Genomic DNA, 19,204 nt, shown 5'->3' on the forward strand with positions numbered 1-19,204 from the left:
TTCAATCGTCGATATTGATCGGTTGTCCAGAACGACCGCCTCCTTTGTTCGCTCTGCTCCCGCCCTCATCTGCCCGTGTTGCTTCCATGTTCAGCTCTGCGGTGAGTTGCGCTCCAAGACTGGACTCTCTACTCCGATTGTCCGTAATTTCGTCCACATCAATGCCATTCGACTCTGCAATCTTGACCAGAAGCCTTTTCTGAGCCTCCAACTTCTCCTCCAGTCGCTTCTCGGCGGATTCTCTGTCTCGCCTCGATTGATCATGAAACGTCGCACTGCTTGATCGCCACTTCTCCTCCCTCGCCTGGACCTTGTCAGCGTGCGTTTTCCGACAGTGCTCTAGCCATGGCAATAGTTTGGTTATATTGGAAAGTTCCGACATGGTTGTTGCACTTGCGGAGTTGATGCTCTGTCCGAGAATGTCTTGTAGAGTTTCGAGTTTCTTGTCAGTATCGCGACTTCGTTCAGTGGCGATCTTATTGGCGCCGCTGAGATTGTCGAAGAGCCAGCCTCCTTGGTGTTTCCATTCGTCATGCCATTTCTTTACAAACGATAAGATGTCATGGAGTTTCTGCTGGACTGGATCATCCGAGACAGGCTCTTCAGTTTCAACCCGTGCCCGTTTGAAAGGCCGTACCTCTGTGACATCGTCATCGCCCTCAGGCACTCCACGCGACAGAGATGCTCGTCTATCACCTTGGCCATAGATAGAGGCAGGCGGCGAGCTGGCAGGAGCGACGGTGCGCTTGGAGACCTTTGCAGGGGTCTTGGTCCGGGCGAACAAGTCAGAGTCGAATTGCGAATCGGTAATGGCAACGGTGTAGATGTGTTCCTTGGGGTTTGGGCCAGAGACATTCAACCTGATCTCGGCAGTGATCTGAGTGGGCACTGATTCGATGCGCTGCAGCGACTTGTGCAGGACAGAGAGAGCCTTCCTGACATCGTTGCGTTCTATGGCGGTCTCATTGAGTAATGAGCTGTCGCCGTTGAAGTGATGTTCAATTCCCATGGGCAAAATCGGATAGGCTGAGACGCATGGATCGTGACGCGCTACTCGTAAAGCTCTCCTGGTCTGCAGGTTCTCCTTCTCGGCGCTGGACGTGGTGTTTTGAGCGCATGCGGTGAGTTGATCTTAGTATCGCCAATGCGTGTGATATCGCGAATAAGTCTCGTGACTTTGCGGATGGTGCAGCAGCGGTGCAGGTGGGATTGCGATCTGAAACACCAGCTCGATGGGATTGTCGGTGGCGCGCACTGGGCCAGGAAGAGAGTTGGGGGCTGCTGCAGTCAGCTCCGGAGTATCAGGCGTGAGACGGCCAGTGTGTGATCATGAGATGGTTGCGGTGGTGTGAGAGCAGTTCGACGAAGAGAATATAGAGGAATTCCGTACTATGGCGACGATATGGGAGGTCCTTGCGGCAGCAGTTCACGTTTGACAGCAGAGGCCATGCCTGCGGATGCGCGCCAATGAGGTGGACCGGAAGGCAGTCTTGGCTCGGAGCGGTTGGCGGTGGGTTCTGTCGTGTTTCACTCCCCTCCTCAGCAGCAGCAGCACCACCGCCGTTGTGCCACATTGCCACGCCCGTCGTTGCTCGCACTGACATGGCAGAGCTGATGGCCGACGCTGCTGCTGCCACTGCCACTGCCACTGTCCATCTCTCCGACACCACCGCCCGGCCCTCCGCCTGTCCCTCTCTCCCTCCTATGCCTGTCCGTTATGCGCCATCGCGAGCGTCGTCCGCCCTGCAGCCAATAACGCGCTGAGCCGCCTGCAGCTTCACGCCATATGCGGTACCTGCTGCACATCCCACCATCCCGAGTCACGGCCTGCGTCGTTTCACCCTCGACCGCTGCCAGCCTCGACCGGCGGCGGCACTCTCGCCCAGGGTATGGCCGCCCGTTATGCGAGCGAGAGCGACGGGGATGATGACTTCCACTCGCTGTCGCTGCACCCTTCGGACCATGGCGACGACGATACCGACGCCGATATCGACGAGGACAGCGACCCAGCCATGGCCCCGCCTATCCACCCCATTCCCTCTTTCCAAGGGGCATTTGAAGAGTCCATAGTCGAGTCGACAGACGACGACCCATCTTCCAACCCTTCCCTTCCACAGGACGCAGAGATGAGACGTCGTAAATTGCTCGAAGCACAACGTTACGAGGACTTCCGCAAGACCCGCTGGAGACAGAAGCCCGACGCCAAGCATCATCCTTTCCTCAAATTGATGGCTCAAATTGTGTTTGGGATGCACCTGCTACAACAAGAACAGGCCAAGTCCAATGAGGAAGTCGTACGGATACTGCAGAATCATGTAAATGAGGTCGACTCATTTCTGGAGCGAACGTCCGAGGACTTCGATTTGGCGATTAAAGATATCGAAGAACGCATTCGATATTTGAAGTTGCCCATGCAGCATATGGAAGTGTTTGCCGTCATGCTGGACGACAAGAAGTTTCGCAACGACTTGCTCAATGGAAACGAAAAGATTGAGAAGATCATTGGCAGGACAGCAAAAGCAATGAATGATGCTGTGTTTGACATTACGAGTGGCATTGAGTCGACGAAGGAGCTGGGGGTCTATTTGACCAACGTTGAAAACACATGGCCGTTGAACAACATCGAAATCGCCGACGTCTTCGGGGCAATGCGTGGGAACGAACAGGGATGGCTGAAGTATCTCAACGATCTGTTGACTAAGAGCAAGAACCTCAACAACGATCTTGTGACCTTGGGAAACGTTATCGGAGAGATCAATAAACTTGCTGGAGCAGCGAGTAGGAGAAACAAGCCGCAGAGTAGAAATGACTCGCCGGCGACCCAACAATCCGGAGGCTGCTCCCCCGGGGTGAGGTCCAAGTTCGCAAAGGAAACTATCGCCTACCGAAAGCCTGGGCCATGGTTGGACAAGCCTCTACCTCAAGAGCCCGATACGAATGGAGGAGCTGTCAACGTGACCATGTCGAAGCCACATCCAGTGCCGTTTGACACCAGATATGAGCAACCTCGTCGTACTGCGCCTGTGCCTCGTTCTCGAAGCTCTTCAAACACGAATCGATCTCCACCACGATCTCGACCAAGGACTGCCGTCCAGTCTGCTGGACCTAGGAATGCCAGAGGATCATCGAAGGATAATATCCGAGAACTTGCAGATTTCTTGCGACATTCTGGACCACTACGAAGTAACCCACCAGAAGTCGTTTCTAACAAGAAGCCAGGTCGGTCTCAGAGCCAGAGTGCCAGTGAGATGATGAAAGTCAGCGCACCAAGAGGTTCTCAAGAGGTCAGACGATCGAGAAGTCAGGGGAATATTGCCATCGCCAAGGAGCCGACCAAAAGTATACCACGAAAGCCTGTCGGCTCTGGCAGCCCTCAGACCCAAATCAAACTCGTGCCTCAGGCAGGCACGCAGAAGACAGAAGTTCCATCAATCACGTATGTATTACCATGTTCGTATAGTGGACAAAACTGACACTTCGTAGTAACGGCTTCTCTCGCCGCCTCTCCAGAAAAATACGGAACCTACCAACACCTATCAGACATACGCCGAAACCCGAAACCATCTCTCGTCCCATCGACTCAGCATACTCCTCAACACCCGAAAAGGACCGAAAACGAAGCACATCATCACCCACCTACTTCACCACCGACACGGACAAAGATCTTCCCCCCGAGCCAGAAAAGGATGACACCGCTGCAGGTCACGGCACTCCGCCTGGTTCTCGACTAGGCCTATTTCCCAAAGATACTGGACCGTTGACACCCTCCCAAGCTAGCTTTCGCAGCAAGGACAACACGCCCAACTCGAAAGGCTGGGAGACGTCGACGGACAACTCACCCAAGACGCACTCTTCCAAGGCTTCGCGGACGCTGAGCATCAGACGCTTCTTCTCACATCGAAAGACCGAGAGCCAGAGTGTAGCTGTCTGATGTGACCACACCAAAATACGAACATTACAGCAGCAGCCGGCGTTGATCGCAGACGAGCTAGGCTGGCATTCTCTTCAGAAACATGACGACTTTCCATGATTGTATGTAAGAAGCAGGTCAAGAGGAGGAAGGAGGAAGAACGATATACCCGTCCCGCGGGAATCGATTCAAAGAGCCAATTCCAGCGCTCGATTGATTCGAATTCTATGAACAGATGTCAGGCTCGAATGATGGGTGGACCTAACAGAAGCAGGACATTTGTAAAATCACAGCGTCGCCGCATGAGAATACTGTACTATACTACTAGCACCTCGTCTTTTCATCACATGTTGAACGTTCGATTCGCTCTTCTTCTTGCCCAAGCTCACACACGACAGTTGCCCAAGCACCCAACATCGACGACGCCATCTTTAACTCAAGATGACACGTCCGATGAGACCGAACTCAGCGAGCAGGCGAGAGATCTCCCACACCAGTAGAGACTTGAAGTTAGATGCCGATGAAGATGTCCGTAAGAGAAGCACAGCACTTGCGCATCACACCGTCGTCACAAGAAGGAGAAACTGTACTACGAGCTTCCTCACGACATGACACACAATTCTTCACATTTTGATCCTAGCATCAATGAAATCACCATGTGCACTATACATCCTCACTCCCCGCCGCATTCCCATCCGTGCCATCAGGCTCCGGCAAATCCCTCGTCCCGCGTCTCCTAAACCCATTCATGCGGCTCCGACTCCTGCTAAACCCACTGAAAACCCCACTCGCCTCACTGACACTCCGACTACCCCTCCTCGCCCGCAAAACACTCAGGTAGTCCCTCCCGTCGCTCCAATCGTTCGTCAACACGTCGTCGATATCATCCATCTCGTCCAGCACCTCCTGTGGGGGGTCCGCGTCGAATACTGCTTGCAAGTCGCCGTGCGCGCCGAAACGCTCCCAGACGGAGAGCCAGGTGCGGTTTCGCGGGGAGGGGGAGAGGTTGTTGCGGGCGGTGCGCTTCCAGAGGTATGCGCGTTCGTACCAGGAGATGATAAGGAGGATGGGGGCGTTGAGGATGCGGACGGCGGTGATGTTGACTTTGTGGAACCAGCGGGGGGTTAAGAGGAACTTGAGGGGGAGGAGGAAGACGAGGGCGAGGACGTTGAAGGGGGGACGGTAGGCGAAGATGGCGTCGGATTTGACGCCTTCGAAGGTGAGGACTGCGCGGCGGAATTCGATTTCGGCGGTGGCGTTGCGGGAGAGGTTGTTGTAGGTGTTGGAGAGCATGGCGACGAGGATGGTGAGGAAGAGGGTGTTGCCGAGAAAGGCGAACATGATCATGAGGAGGGGGCCGAGGAACCAGTGCATTTCCACGGAGCGTTGGATCCCTGTGCCGTCGAGTCCGAACCAGATCCAGAGCATCCATTTGGAGATTGTGATGACGGTGTGTTTGAGGAAGCCTTCTTGGCCTTCGCTGAGCCAGGCCATGGCGAGGATGAAGCCGCCGAAGCACCAGCAGGCGAGGACCGTGAGGAAGGTGAAGTCGGCCATCATGGCGCGGAGCGAGATGAAGAGCATGTTGTCGGACATGAGGCAGAAGGCGAGGCGAGGGAGGAGGACGGGAGCGCCCATGGCCAGGATTTGGTCGGCGAGGACAGAGTACTCTGTGTCGTGGTGGGTAAGGCCGTGGACGCGGACGCCGAAATATGTCCAGAAGATTACCACGAAGGCAATGTCGAGGAATGACCACAGGTTTTCGGTGTGTACGGTCCATCCATGCTCAGTAATCGAGGCTATTTCGTCCAAGTTCCATCCTATTGCGTATACCACGAAGACGAGCTCAAGCACTCTAAACTTCAGATGATCGGGGCCTGTGTGTCGGGCTTTCATCGTCATCGTGAGGACGTACAAGACCAGGAGAATGACGAACTGGCACGTCTCGATGATACTCCTTGTGCGAGGGACGATCAATCGATATTGGTTCAAGATCGGTGCCCTCCTAGGGTCGTACAGCGTGATGCCTCGATTCTTGTAATGGTCCGGTAATATGTCGATGAACGATGTCGGCGTGTAGATGATCCTGCCACGATACACATTCTCAACAATCTTCTGGCATGCAGAGGTCGCGAGAAATCCTTTTGCTTCCGTCACGATAGCCACTTCAAGCGCGGTGAGCATTCGTTGGTACTCTGATCTTGCCAGCTTCCACCGTACCGTCCAATGAGGCTCTGTCCGATTCTGCCGTACGATATCCTCTGGTCCATTCTGAAAGGGTTCGAACCCAGCGACAAGCACATGTGCCAGCATGAGGAGTCCACTGCGTCCCTCGTGGTCTTCATCGAATCGTCGTAATATTCTCCCTGCCACAATTTCACACAGCGAAGCTCTTGTAATGTTTACAGTCTGATGATGGGCTTGGTATGATTGCTCTCGCAGGAACTGTGCTCGATTGACAAGCAAACAAAACACAACGGAGACATCGTCTGGGTCGTACAGATGATCGATCAGAGGCCTGACGATAGCAACGTTCATACGAGGGCTCTTGAGCTGTTCATTGCTGTATGGATCATCTATGTACAATTTGTCAGCCATCATTCATCAACGCAGCAATATCTCCAACGCGTACCTATACTCGCAATGACCAGCCGTCTGATCTTGTGTATCGTTGTGTAAACCGGCAGGTCGGCATGCGGATTAGGAACAGTCGGGTCCGCATTCTTCCTAGGAGGATAGCATCCATCATCGTCCGCCTCTTCATGTTCACCCAGCAATGTCTCTTGCTCTTCTCTTGACCGTGCCATCCGCAATGCTTCGCTTATGCTCTTGGAGCTCGCACCTCGATTTGTATTTCGTTTCGGTAGCCGCGGTCGCACCGGCGACTCCATCCGAATGTGCGCGGAGCCATTGGAGCTGGCAGGTCGGTCGTCTTCGTTTGGTGCGTTGGACTCCTCGTCTTCGATAGGCTCAGTCGTTCGGCGTTGGATTTCCAGGAAGCTCGTGGTCCGTGTAGGCGGAGTTGGTGCGGGACTACCGTCCATTCATGCCAGTATATCCTAAAGCGATCCTGTAGGTAGGTTCTCACGTATAGATGAAGGGAGGTGCAGAGGAAAAGCAGATTGCAAAGATGAAGCAGGAAAGCGTGGGGTGTAACCTCACTTCATACCTCTCGTCGTGCCGTCGAGCTCTCTCACCTGGATGATCCTCGCTCCGTTCCCGGGACTCTAACAGCTATCATGTGCATGCGACAAGAGCGCGATTTATTGTAAAGCTCGTGCAACATCAAGCAAAAGAAGATGGTGTGGTAGTGTTGGCGGCGAGGCGGAAGCGTCCCAGCAACTTCGCCGCTTCAGCCGAGGGAGGCACCATCCTGCATCGTGAGCACTTACAGTATCGACTCATGCGTTTGGCGCCACATATCTATTGACCTCCCGAATAGAGCAGAATGCACTCGAAGTCCTGGATCGTTATTGCACTCACAATTCGGTCGAGGAAAAGAACCGGTGCCTGAGGCTGCAAACAAGGCCAACTGGGCCCGTGCGGCGAGGCTGCTGAACTGGCGATATCGATCCACAAACACAAGGTGTTTTCCATCATATGACTGCGTATACTCTCCCCATTACCGTCGTAGAAGATAAAAGAGCAATCTGCATGCGTTTGTAGAACCCAGACGTCTAGCTGAAGCACAGATCAATTTCACCGTGATATTGATCGGCCTTCCTCCCACCATACCAGTTATTAAACACCACCTCGAGTCCACTCTATAGGCAAAAAGAATACGCTGAGGACAGGATTCGAACCTGCGCGCCTGCTTAATGCGTTAATAACTGGCTCAGAAGTGCAACAATGGTGTAGAACTGTACCCGAAGGCATCAGATATCCAGAACCACGAGGTGTTCAAGTCTGACTCGTTAACCACTCCGACACCTCAGCAGTGTGTATTTTCTGTCACGGTATCCTCGTTAACAATATGTACCTACAATGTAAGCGCCAATGGTTGAGCTGTGTCCTGGTTCGGGGGCGGCAGGAAGAGAGGGCTGGGAACCGTGGAGCTGTGGTGGAGCCAGGGGCGACGACCTTGAGCCTGCCCTCTATCTCTTCTACAAGAACAACAACGTACCGGCATTATTTCAAGTCTCTGCGTTGCTGTGCACAGGGAACGATCGGCATGTTTGCTGCTACCGGCCCGGTCTCGTAATCTCAACTGTCAATCGACCGAGACGTACCCGCCACACAAATTCTCTAGGCGAACGTCACGCCGTCGCTCTCAAAAGAAGCTCCCCCATCTTTGTGACTCTGCTATCACTTGGCTTGCATAAAGACAGGCCTATACTATCATCGACGTCGCTAAGCGAGAGATGATAATGAAGAGTAGGTGACTTGGGCAAGCTCGTTCGTTGATGTATATCCCCTCTCATTTCCGCACGCGGTTCGCAGGCATTGATTGTGCTAAATGAGGACCCGAGAAAAAGACCTTGAACTCAAGATGGACGACAAAGTCAATGCTGGCGATGAGAAGACTGTGCTGGAGAGCAATGCTTCTGAAGAAGGCGTCGTCGACATCGATCCGGTGAAGGAGCGTAGACTTGTCCGGAAGCTGGATCTGCACATCGTGCCAATGGTGATGCTCCTCTACCTGCTTTCTTTCCTCGACAGGTACGTCCAAATGTAATCTCGGATAGAAGAACTTCTTGACTAACATCCACTTTAGAGTCAACATCGGCAACGCCCGCCTCTACGGCCTCGAAGAAGAGTGCGAACACCCAAAAACTCACCATCCCCAAACCACATGCAAGAGCTAACAACTTTCTTCCAAACGCAGCCTCAACCTCACCGGCTCCCAATACCAAACCGCCGTCTCCCTCCTCTTCGTAACCTACATCCTCTCCGAACTCCCCTCCAACCTCATCCTCAAACACTACATCACCCCCTCCCGCTGGATCGCCCTCATCACCACCGCCTGGGGCATCATCGCCACCCTCACGGGAATCGTACAATCCTACTCGGGCCTCATCGTCTGCCGTCTCCTCCTCGGCCTCGTAGAGGGCGGCCTCTTCCCCGGCGCAGCGATCTACCTCACCTTCTGGTACACGAAACACGAACTCGCATTACGGATCGGGTATCTCTTCGTGAGCGCCGCTTTGGCCGGGGCGTGTGGCGGACTCCTGGCGTACGGCATCGGCTTCATGGACGGCGTCGCGGGCCAAAGCGGCTGGCGCTGGATCCTCATCCTCGAAGGCCTGCCCACCATCATTCTAGGCATTTCCTGCCTCTGGCTCCTCGCCGACGGGCCCGAAACGGCCTACTACCTCACCCCCGAAGAGAAATCCCTCCTCCTCGCCCGCCGCGCGACGCAGACCGGCCAGACGGATACCTTCGAATGGGCCGACGTGCGGAAAGGGCTGAAAGATTGGAAGATCTGGGTCTTTTGCGTGGGGCAGTTCGGCGTCGACACGATGTTGTATGGGTACTCGACTTTCCTCCCGACGATCATCAAGGGCATCCGTCCGGAGTCCTCGACAGCCATCGTCCAGGTCCTGACGATCCCCTGCTACGCCCTCGGCGCGATCACGTATATGCTCGCCTCGCGGTACTCCGACTGGAGACAATCTCGCGGTCCCGTCACGGTTCTCTTCGCCGCGGTCGCTATAGTCGGATACGCATTACTCGTCTCAGACTCCAGCTCAGGCGTGCACTTCGCAGGCTGCTTTCTCGTCGCGATGGGTCTGTATGTCGCGGTGGGGATCCCGCTGGCGTGGTTGCCGAGTAATAATCCGAGGTACGGAAAGAGGACTACGGCGACGGGTTTGCAGTTGACGATTGGGAATGTTTCCGGGGTCATGGCGCCGTTTGTAAGTTTTGACGAACTTATGGTGGAGATGGAAGCTAACGACTTGTGTAGCTGTATCCGACGGCAGAAGGACCGAGATATGTCAAGGGACATGCGGTTTCCATGTCCATGGTTGCTTTGGGTGCTGTGCTGTACGGTGGTATGTACTTCTACTTCAAGCTCGAGAACAAGAAGCGAGCGAGCGGGCGGAGGGATCATATCATGGAAGGGCGATCAGAAGACGAGGTCCTCGCACTGGGCGACGAGAATCCTCGTTTCGTATTTGCCGCATAGAAAGTAGCTTGGAATGAAGGCGATTCGCGGTAAAAATGCTTTTTGATTGTGTTCGTCTGCCTCGTAGAATCGAGCAGTCAAACGTCTGTAGTACAATGTCTCACCATGCCAATCATCCAACCATCAAACATGCGCTGGCAACAAGTTACTTTTTCCGTACCGTCCCATGCGTCGTTAGCCGGCAGTGCCAGTTGAAGTGCCTGCCATGTCTCTATCTTGTCTGGACATATCGAATAGTCCATGCGTGTAATGTTGAATGCCAAGTTCTTGCATGATGTTGTGATCCAAACGCAGAACAAGCCAACAACAGTAAGCAGTCATGTCATCTCGCCCAGTCAAACGCTCATAGCCATGATGTTGTGATCAAAAGCCAAGCGGTCGCTGAGCTTGCACTTGCCTTGGAACAATGTTTTTCTCTTTTCTTGCCTTGCTTTTTTGAACGTCCTTTCACAATCGTCATCTCGCATGTCTTCGTCCGTGGCCGGCCAGGATGCCTGGGTATCCAGAATGTGTATCGTTTATATGATGTCCCACACGTCCTCGGCAGCGTGACAGAACTTGCTGCAGGCAACACTAGCGGACAGCGAGTAGTTGCTGATACTGATAGCGTCATCCTTGAACTGGTCTGCGAAGTTATCCGTGCCCTTGGCCATGGCGCCGACGAAGACACATATGCTTTCTTTCGATCCCAAATCTTGAATGTAGTCGCGTACTCTGACGACGGGCGCGTCGAAAGATAAAGTGACTTTGCGGCAGTTTGGTGGGAGGTGGTCGGTGATTGGGTTCTTGATGACTTTGAGGAGCTTCTCTTGCGACGTAGTGGAGCGGATCGAAAGTTTGTGGAGCAGCTGGACCATGAGACCGGCGAAGCGCTTGAAGGTACGTGGAATGCGGACGGTGGGCGAGACTTCAATCAATACACCCTTGGCAGTGTGGATGTAAATCTGTAGCTTGCCGGACTTGTTGAGGGGCGAGTCAAGCAATGTGAGGAGACACTGGCAATATGGGTGAGTATTGACGAAGAGATGCGCTGTTGAGAGCGGCTCTTACCTGGTGGGTGATATCTGGACGCGCATCGCTGATATCGCGGTTCATCTTGCGCATGACGCCAATGTGCTCGTCGCTGTTGAGCAGCGAGTACTTGTCATCCTTCATGCCATTACGGCCGCCGTGTGCCGCCTTGTATGTCTCAAGGCTGGCGTTGGACAGCACGACAATGAGCCGCTTGGTATCCTTGTCTGCCGATGGGATAGGCACGGCCTGTTCAGACACCAGTTGCGGCAGACTGGGCGGCGGTAGCGATTGAGTTTGCGTCCCTGGAGCAGAAGGAGGTATGTTAGCCATACTGCAAGGTCCTTGTTGAAAGGCGACGATGCAAGAGGCGATGAGGGCGCAAGGGTGTTGATGAAGTTGTGCTGGAAGGTTGTGCAACAGCAGCAAAGGTGTTCATCAAGTGTTGTGATGTTGATGTTAAGTTGCGATGGGGAAAGGGAGGGGAGGTCGAGGTGTGGAGGGGGTGCCGATGCGGGCGAGCAGTTTTTATCTCTCATCTGGAGCTTTCTTGCCTGACCGCCAAATCGGGGCAGGTTGAAATGGCTATCGAGCCAAAAGCCGGCCGAGCAACGACGAGCTGCTGCAGGTACACCTCACAACAACCGCCAGAAGCGCAGTGCAGCAGCTCGGCTGAGATGATAATGCCAGATAGCGGATCCGACAGAGGGGCATTCAAAGCAGAGGGAGGGGTCGGAGGGTGATCGTTCAGAGCTGCTGCAAATCATGAGGGGACATACTTGTACGCTTCGTGTCTCTCCCCGACGTCGACGGCCGTCTGCCAATGTAGTCGGTCGTGGCCGATGCGTCCAGCAGAGACTGCTCAAGCTTCTCAGCCTCGGGCGAGGAAGAGCCCAGTCGCGAGATGTCCGGGGCCATGGTGGAAGACTGGAGGAGGAAGACGGCTGATGGAGTCAAGGGTTGGTGCGCTGGGCAAGAGGCAGGTGGTAATAATTATGGTCGGTGGTAGGTGCTCTGGTAGCGGCGGCCAAACCAAACGGAGTCCGCGGTCCTCTGGAGGATGGATGGATGGTGGTGGTGGTGTTGTTTGTTGCTTCTGGGCTGCCGAACACTTTCACGCCAAAGAGCAGTGCTGACGATGCGGGTCAAGATGGTGGTGCGTTGGGCTGGCAGTCGGTCTATTATACGGATGGCACAGTCGAGTCGGAGCGGCTGTGGAGAGTTTGTCGCAGCTATTTTGATGAAAGGAAGGTCAGATGGCGGCGGACCGGCTACTTTTTGAACCTCACCAGCCCACACCCACGCTCTGCCAGGCATCGCCGCCAGGGAGCTAGGACAAGCTGGTTGGAGCTGCGTGAAGAGTTTTCGCCTGCCTCACCACTGGCTTGCTTGCTTGCGCGCTGCTGTGCGGGCGTGTGGGCGACGGCGGAGGCGGACGTCACCTTCTCCCTTCCCACAGCCAACAACTGCATCACAGGCCGATCTCAACCATGCAGCCTCCAACAAACCACGCCGATCCTGCTGCAATACATCCATACGTCCTCCTTCGCCGCTGACTCTCTGCGGGTACACTCTCACTGGACCTGTCCCGAGCCGTCGTCCCTAGCACCTGTAGCGAAAGCGACTCCATCACTGGTGGCCACCGCGGCGACAGGATCGCCTAGCGCTCTGCTACATTCCCCCAGCATGCATCCCAAAGCCCTCGCACAAATGGATTACCCGACAGTTACCTTTCACATGCCCGAGGGAAAGCTCTTTTCAGCGACGATGCCGTACGACCACACGTTCCAGCGCCCGTTCCCTCGGGGACCGACTATCAGCCTTCGCATGCTCACACTTCTTACAATCCTATAACACCCATTCAGACCCAGCATACGGAGACCGCATGCACGAGACACCCATCGTCTCAAAGACCATGCCATTTGCACAACAATCACGACTGGCCTTTCCACTGCGGAGCAAGTCCGTTAAGCTTCGAGGCTAGAGAACAGCACCTCATCCTCAACCCACGAGACGGAGAAAAAAGCATCCAACAATCAAACTAACACCCTATTGGAAGTTCTGCTTTTCTGTCTGATCACGAGTCCACTGACGCAAGCCTATAAATTGCTCGCAGGGCTCGAAACACCAATGACACGGTGCAAATGTCGCACTCTAGCTGCAAGGTCCGAAGCCAATGCTTGCCATGCATGCAGCGACCCACTCCCGCTCGTTTGCTCGCTCATTACACTGCGCCCAGCTACGACACGACTCGTTCGTGCCATGCAGATTGACGGAATATCTCGCGAGCAGAACTCCATGCCGTGGGATCATCCAATCGAAACTCTGTCGTCTAGTCGTTCAAAGTTGAACAGATTCAACCACATCGTCATTACCAACCTCCAGCCTAGTGATTACCAACCTCTAGCCTACATCTTCTACGGCACTCCACATGGAGAAATAGCGCAACTCGGAGCCCGGTAATCCACTATAGGAAAGTGAACACAAACTACAACAACCTCCGACATCGTCCCAACACAAAACGACATCGCACAAAACTCAATGCCCAGCCACCCGCAAAACAATCAATCAACCAGACAAAAGTACCCATGTACAGTACCACCCTTCTCTTCTCCACCTTTCCCCAATAAACAACAACGGTAGTACGACTAGGCCGTCTCATCAACAAACTAAACCCCTCAATCCCAATCCCTCTCAATCAATCAAAGAGTTCTTCCTCCCGCGCGTTCCAGCCCCCACCACTCCACTGCGATATCGCTCATAGCAATCGCCCTCTTCATTCAACGCTATGTACACATAGCTTTACGTTACACAAGGGCGAGCAAGCAAGCGAGGCTGGACAGCAGGGTCCACTACTCGGAAATAATCATGGCTGGCAAGGCAAGGTGGGTGGTTGTGCCTTTGAGCCGTAGCTGGCCGAGGGGATTCTCGGTAGACCTCGTTCCAAACAATTCAGACGGAGAAATCAAGAATGCGGAGAATTGTCAACAGGTCATCTCGTTTTCTGCGTGCTATGTGTGCTCGCTGCAAAGAAGAAGAAGAAGGGGAAGAAAAAGACGATTTTTTCAGATTTCCCTCCAGCGCCTCGCAATGCCCCATGAACGAAACCCGTGTCGTCATCAACAAAAAAACACACAACAGCCACGTTGAAGTTCAATTGTCCCAACCCAAATTCTTCATGACTTCGTGAAATCAGATCAGGCCATCCTTCCTTCCAGTCCGAATGGATAGGCTCGCCCACCGTTTTCCCATGGTAGTCGTTCGTCTGTCGTGCCTCCATGCCTAGTAATGCTTCATATCATATGCCAACCTTCTATCCCGTCGTTGTTCATTTTGAGAGACAAGAACCCCGTCTTTATCATCATAAAGGGGACATCAACATATCTTGCTTCCCTGCTGTGTCACCTCGCAGGCCCCAAAAACCAGCTCAAACACGAAGTTGGATTCTATCGCAGCTCCAGCTGGAATTGTTTGAAGTTCGAGTCCATGGCATGGCAGCGCGGACAGCTAGTCATTCGACCACGGCTCTGCTCCTGGATGATGGCGTCGGTGCAGCTGCCGCACAAGCCGCTGATACAAGACGTGCAGGCGTAAGACTCCTTCAAAAGGCTGGTTCTCCTACAACCAGCACAGTAGATCTGAACCATGTCACCAGCGCCAGCCATGTTACCGTTGCCCCCGCCAGCGGGTGTAAACATGGGTGAGGACGTCGAGTCGATCGATGAAGGATTCATGATCTGAAACTGTGAACCTGAATCAGCCGAATTGTGATGCTGATGGTGGGACACGCTGCTCAGGCTGCTGTCCACCGACGGGAAGTGTTGCAAGTCCAAGCCAGTGTGGTCGGCCGATGGTGGTGTCAATGCTCGATTGAGTGGCGATGCTTGAAAGGATTGGAACTGAGAGCCCATAGCAAAAGGCGGCAGGCTTGTCCGCGAGTTGACGGGAGGCGACTGATACGGCGATGCGGGTATCTGTGCATTGTGTGAGCTGCCATGAATTACATACGGATGTAGTAAGGCGGCCTCACCGGTGTCAGATCTCGCGAGCCCTCCTCTTCTGTAGCGCTGGCAGCCGCGTCTATCAAATCTTCCCAGCGCTTGCCGTAGTGAAAGGCCGGGTTGGCCGGCTCAGCTGAAAACGCCTTTCTGTCGCCGCCACTGCTATGCTTCAGCTCTTTTGATCGCTTGCGCTCGTGCTTGGCGAGTCTCGCTTGCTGTGACAGGCTCGACTTTCTGGGACGATTAGCGTGGCCCCCTCTGGAGACACTGCGTTGCAGTGCTGCCGATCGATCTTGCGGCGATCTGGCTAAGCTATGTTGAAGTAAGCCAGGTGCTTCTTGACCTGAAGACGCTGGGAAGCCTGACTGATCTTGCATGAAGGTCGTCTCCTCGAGCTGAGGATCGACGTAGACGTGGTTCTTCATGTCGTCGTGGTTGGAGTAAAAAGTCTGAAGGAGATCGGCTTCAGTGACTGTAGGTGACAGCTCAAGGGAAGGGTATATCACCTGCTGGATGTTGTCCCCTCCCCATTCTGAGTCTGGCCTGTGGTAGTGCAACTGGGCGAGAGCGGCGGCAGCAGAGGCAGCCGGGATGAGCGAGCCTCGCCGATACTCATCAGACGAGCGCTGCTGCGCCTGCATGCTGCTATATATGGCGGCCGCCTCTGCGTCACCAGCCGTGTAGTAGCCGCCATCATGTTGACCCAGAGTGTGGTATCCTTCAAAGGATGAGCTCAGGCCCGGATCTAGGTGGAAGGCGGGTGACAGACCTGACGGATCAGAGTGCTGTTGTATGTGGTGTACGTGGTTGGCATGGTTGGGGTCTTGGGCAGGGCGTTCATGGGGCGGCGATGTAATCATCAGCTCAAAGGATTCTTTGGTGGCCGGCAGCTTGGGGATGTAGTATTCGGGGTGGGCGCGGCGAATGTGCTCCTGCATGGAGCGGTATCGCTTCTCCTGCGGGACGAGACATGGTTAGCATCTCGAAGTAAGGGCGGGCAAGGCTGCGATATGGGTAGAGGGGAGAGACTCACGCCAAGGCATCGTTTTCTGCACTGGGAGCCATCCTGGTTCTGCAGCGGACAGACGACCTGCGAGGCGGTTAGCGGACAGACCTTTCAGCAGCGGCAATGGCACATCGCACCTCGTTGTTGACGTCGGTGACGGAGAAGGACGAGGTCAACGTCTGGCCGGTACGCGGAGGCATGTTGTCGGAGCCCAGGCAGCTGTGCAGCACAGCTCTTGTTGCTCGTGGGTGCTGACGAGTGCGCGGTTTGCACTGACTGGAGCCGACCCTGCCTGTCGGAGCTGCGAGCTAGACTGCGATTCGATAGAGTGGTGGCGGGAGTGGGCGACAGCTGGTCTGCTGCCAGCTCTCGAGAGCTTGGGGTGCGAGCTTGTAGCTGCTGAAGCTGAAGCTGTGTGAGGTGCTGTGCGGCGAGCAACAAGCCAGCAGCAGCAGCGAGAGTGGATTGCGGGCGGGCTGCGGCGCTGGCGAGAGAGCTGGCGAGCTGGTGCTCTGTGCCTGGTCCCTGCTCGTGCTGGCGGCGGAGGAGTAGTAATGTGGGCGAGGTCACTGGAGCAGCGGTGGCGGGCGTCGACCGTGGGAGAGGAGGGTTGGGCTGCTATCGCTGGTATTGCGACGAAGAGAATCCCCCGCCGCTGGTTTGGTTTGGTTTGGAATGAACCCCGCTCTTTCTCTCTGGGTGGAAAAGCCGTGCAGAGACACACGCCAATCAGCACCGCCGACCACGATTAGATAAGAGACGACGGCCCGACCGCAGCAGCGTGAGAGAGCGCAACACAACGACAACGACGACAACGACAATGGATGAGATGGTGAGACGGCGCCGCAACTCACCCTCTCAACGCATCTCGCGCACTCGTTCGCGCACTGCTAGCCTTGCCTTGCCTTGCCGTGCTCGGCCAGCTTCAGCAGCAGCAGCAGCGCCGTCTCTTCTCCTCGGCTGCGTCGAGACACAGTCACAGAGGGCCTGGGCCGCTGCGACGTCGCCAAGGGTGCCGGCCGCACCCGCGTGTCTGAGCCAGCGCGGATCACCGTCCACCTCAGCAGCCGTCAGCATGTGAAGAGACATCGACTCAGCGGCACCATCAGCACGACGAGGAGGGAAGGAAACAGGAGGAGGAGCGACGAAGATTTGAGGTCGAACGGTGCCACATCCAGAGGAAATTAAAGCGACGACATGACCTGTCATCCACGAGTCTTGGTATCTCGTACTGCGGATCCACCCGGCATGCGCCCATCGCTTCCACCTGCGTCCATCTCGGTGCGACCGCACCCTCCTGCGCGTGCACGGCAACCACACGCGCGTGCCAGAATGCACATCGACGTACTATCTTCATTACAAAGAGACCAATTCGCCCGTCACACGCTTCGCCATCTCACAATGCCTCACTCGTGACGACGTTGTGCCATTCACATCCCAGATCCATGATTTGAACCAGCAGCTCGGATAGCTGCAGCAACACCAGCACCGATCCACTATCAACCTCCCAACCTACCGCTTTATCTCATCCCAAGATGCCAAGTACGACGAGTGAACACTTTGGGGACTACTTCCACTCCTTGGACTGGAACTGGTGATAGCTCTTAATCGACCGCCATGTCCCTGACTGTGCGGCAGTTGAACGCAGACTCCACCTTTCTCCTAACCTTCACACCGCCGTTCGCTCCTCCCAAGCACAAGTACAGGTTTCCCGGTACCTTCACTATCCTCCTGGATCCCTGGCTGAACGGCGCTTCCATTGTCGGCCATCCCAAGTTCGCAACCAACAAGCATAGCAAGCCCGCAGCTATCAGTTCCTTGGCTGAGCTGGACGAGGATGTGGACCTCATAATCATCAGTCAAGACAAATCTGATCACCTCCATAAAGAGTCGTTATGTTCGTTGTCAAGAGATAGTAGGGTGCCAATCGTAGCAACACCAAAGGCAGCGAAAGAGATACGACGATGGCAGCACTTCAAGAACGACGTCTTACACGTTCTTGAGCCATTCGATGCGAAAAAACCCGATACAGTAATGAGGATACCGGTCGAGCCTTATTCCTCTGCAAGCGCAGAAGGCGAGGTAACAATCAACGATGTCGTTCAGAAACGAGACATCACTGGCTTGCACAACGCCATCGGGATAACTTATTGCCCGCCTGGCACACTGCTCACCTCTCCCGATGGCAGCACTGTGAAGCTTTCAGACATGCCAATGATGTCTCCTTCGCGACCAGGAACAGCTGCTGACAGTCCCAACTCTCCGTCGTCTCCCAAGTCGCCAATGAAACAGCGATACATACGAAGTTCTTTGGACGGGGTCGACTTTATACGACCTTCTACACGACGACCGCCTTCCGGCGATGACGACTACGATGCCACGAAGCCTCCCGTTTCCAGAGGTCGAACCGGTTCTCCTCAAGGTAGACCTAGTACCAGTGGGTCTCGACCGCCAATGTCACGTACAGTGAGCAAGAGGCAAGATAACTTCGAGCACGTGCTGAGCGTGATCTACACACCTCATGGGGTTCCACCAGCTACACTCAGACCGTACGTCTACAATCACCTTGCTCCATTGCGAGGCGCATTACCCGTGACTGCCCTTATACACAGCCTCAACATGGAGTCGAATCCTTGGTTCATGGGCGGGCTGATCAGTGGAGGCGCACCAGGCGGCATAAAGCTGCTCGAAGAGGTGGATGTCAAGTATTGGATCTCGGCGCACGATGAAATCAAGGACAGCAGCGGGTTGGCCGTGGCGTGGATTTCGAAGACGAGATATACTACTGAGGACACCACGAAGATGCTGAGGCAAAGAGAAGGAATGGGATCGGGGAAAGCCGTGGGCACGCAGGTGGTTGCTTTGGAGTGTGGGGAGAGGAGGAGGTTTGCTGGATAAAGATAATTGTAACGATGAAATCCACGTCCAGGAGATGATCAGTTTCGGGGGTTCTATGGGCTGAGTACCAGACCCTTTGACCATCTCTGGATTGTGGATGGCGAAGAAGACAGAGAGTGCCTTGTAGCGCGATACCCGAACATCTATTGCAATCTCTTGGAAGCAACTAGCTGTGCCTCACTTCGATCCCAAACAACATCAGCCGTATGTGGTCCCTCGAGACTTTATGAAGCTGCGAATATCTGGGCTTT

General features: G+C 54.7%; 7 protein-coding genes across 7 annotated transcripts; 3 read left to right on the forward strand and 4 right to left on the reverse strand.

Annotated features, from left to right (window-relative positions):
* Position 1: 1 nt before the first annotated feature.
* M409DRAFT_23408 (uncharacterized protein) lies at positions 2–1,009 on the reverse strand (the record flags this gene model as incomplete). The annotated part of the gene is made up of 1 exon (XM_033806778.1): positions 2–1,009. The coding sequence occupies one exon, from the start codon at positions 1,007–1,009 to the stop codon at positions 2–4; it is 1,008 nt and encodes a 335-aa protein (XP_033667105.1).
* An 880-nt stretch (positions 1,010–1,889) lies between these two features.
* M409DRAFT_23409 (uncharacterized protein) lies at positions 1,890–3,931 on the forward strand (the record flags this gene model as incomplete). Its single annotated transcript, XM_033806779.1, has 2 exons — positions 1,890–3,436; positions 3,484–3,931. 2 exons carry the CDS (start codon positions 1,890–1,892, stop codon positions 3,929–3,931), a joined length of 1,995 nt encoding a protein of 664 aa, XP_033667106.1.
* Positions 3,932–4,573: 642 nt separating this feature from the next.
* M409DRAFT_66707 (uncharacterized protein) lies at positions 4,574–6,954 on the reverse strand (the record flags this gene model as incomplete). Its single annotated transcript, XM_033817055.1, has 2 exons — positions 4,574–6,486; positions 6,543–6,954. 2 exons carry the CDS (start codon positions 6,952–6,954, stop codon positions 4,574–4,576), a joined length of 2,325 nt encoding a protein of 774 aa, XP_033667107.1.
* Positions 6,955–8,399: 1,445 nt separating this feature from the next.
* Positions 8,400–10,037, forward strand: M409DRAFT_23411 (uncharacterized protein; the record flags this gene model as incomplete). The annotated part of the gene is made up of 4 exons (XM_033806780.1): positions 8,400–8,569; positions 8,625–8,666; positions 8,736–9,765; positions 9,816–10,037. The coding sequence occupies 4 exons, from the start codon at positions 8,400–8,402 to the stop codon at positions 10,035–10,037; spliced, it is 1,464 nt and encodes a 487-aa protein (XP_033667108.1).
* Positions 10,038–10,555: 518 nt separating this feature from the next.
* Positions 10,556–11,966, reverse strand: M409DRAFT_23412 (uncharacterized protein; the record flags this gene model as incomplete). Its single annotated transcript, XM_033806781.1, has 3 exons — positions 10,556–11,032; positions 11,088–11,353; positions 11,828–11,966. 3 exons carry the CDS (start codon positions 11,964–11,966, stop codon positions 10,556–10,558), a joined length of 882 nt encoding a protein of 293 aa, XP_033667109.1.
* Positions 11,967–14,494: 2,528 nt separating this feature from the next.
* On the reverse strand, positions 14,495–16,255 carry M409DRAFT_66710 (uncharacterized protein; the record flags this gene model as incomplete). The annotated part of the gene is made up of 4 exons (XM_033817056.1): positions 14,495–15,022; positions 15,079–16,005; positions 16,083–16,139; positions 16,193–16,255. The coding sequence occupies 4 exons, from the start codon at positions 16,253–16,255 to the stop codon at positions 14,495–14,497; spliced, it is 1,575 nt and encodes a 524-aa protein (XP_033667110.1).
* A 1,417-nt stretch (positions 16,256–17,672) lies between these two features.
* M409DRAFT_66711 (uncharacterized protein) lies at positions 17,673–18,953 on the forward strand (the record flags this gene model as incomplete). Its single annotated transcript, XM_033817057.1, has 1 exon — positions 17,673–18,953. The coding sequence occupies one exon, from the start codon at positions 17,673–17,675 to the stop codon at positions 18,951–18,953; it is 1,281 nt and encodes a 426-aa protein (XP_033667111.1).
* Positions 18,954–19,204: the final 251 nt, after the last annotated feature.

This window comes from Zasmidium cellare (genome assembly GCF_010093935.1).
Source record: "Zasmidium cellare ATCC 36951 unplaced genomic scaffold M409scaffold_19, whole genome shotgun sequence".
NCBI lineage: Eukaryota > Fungi > Ascomycota > Dothideomycetes > Mycosphaerellales > Mycosphaerellaceae > Zasmidium > Zasmidium cellare.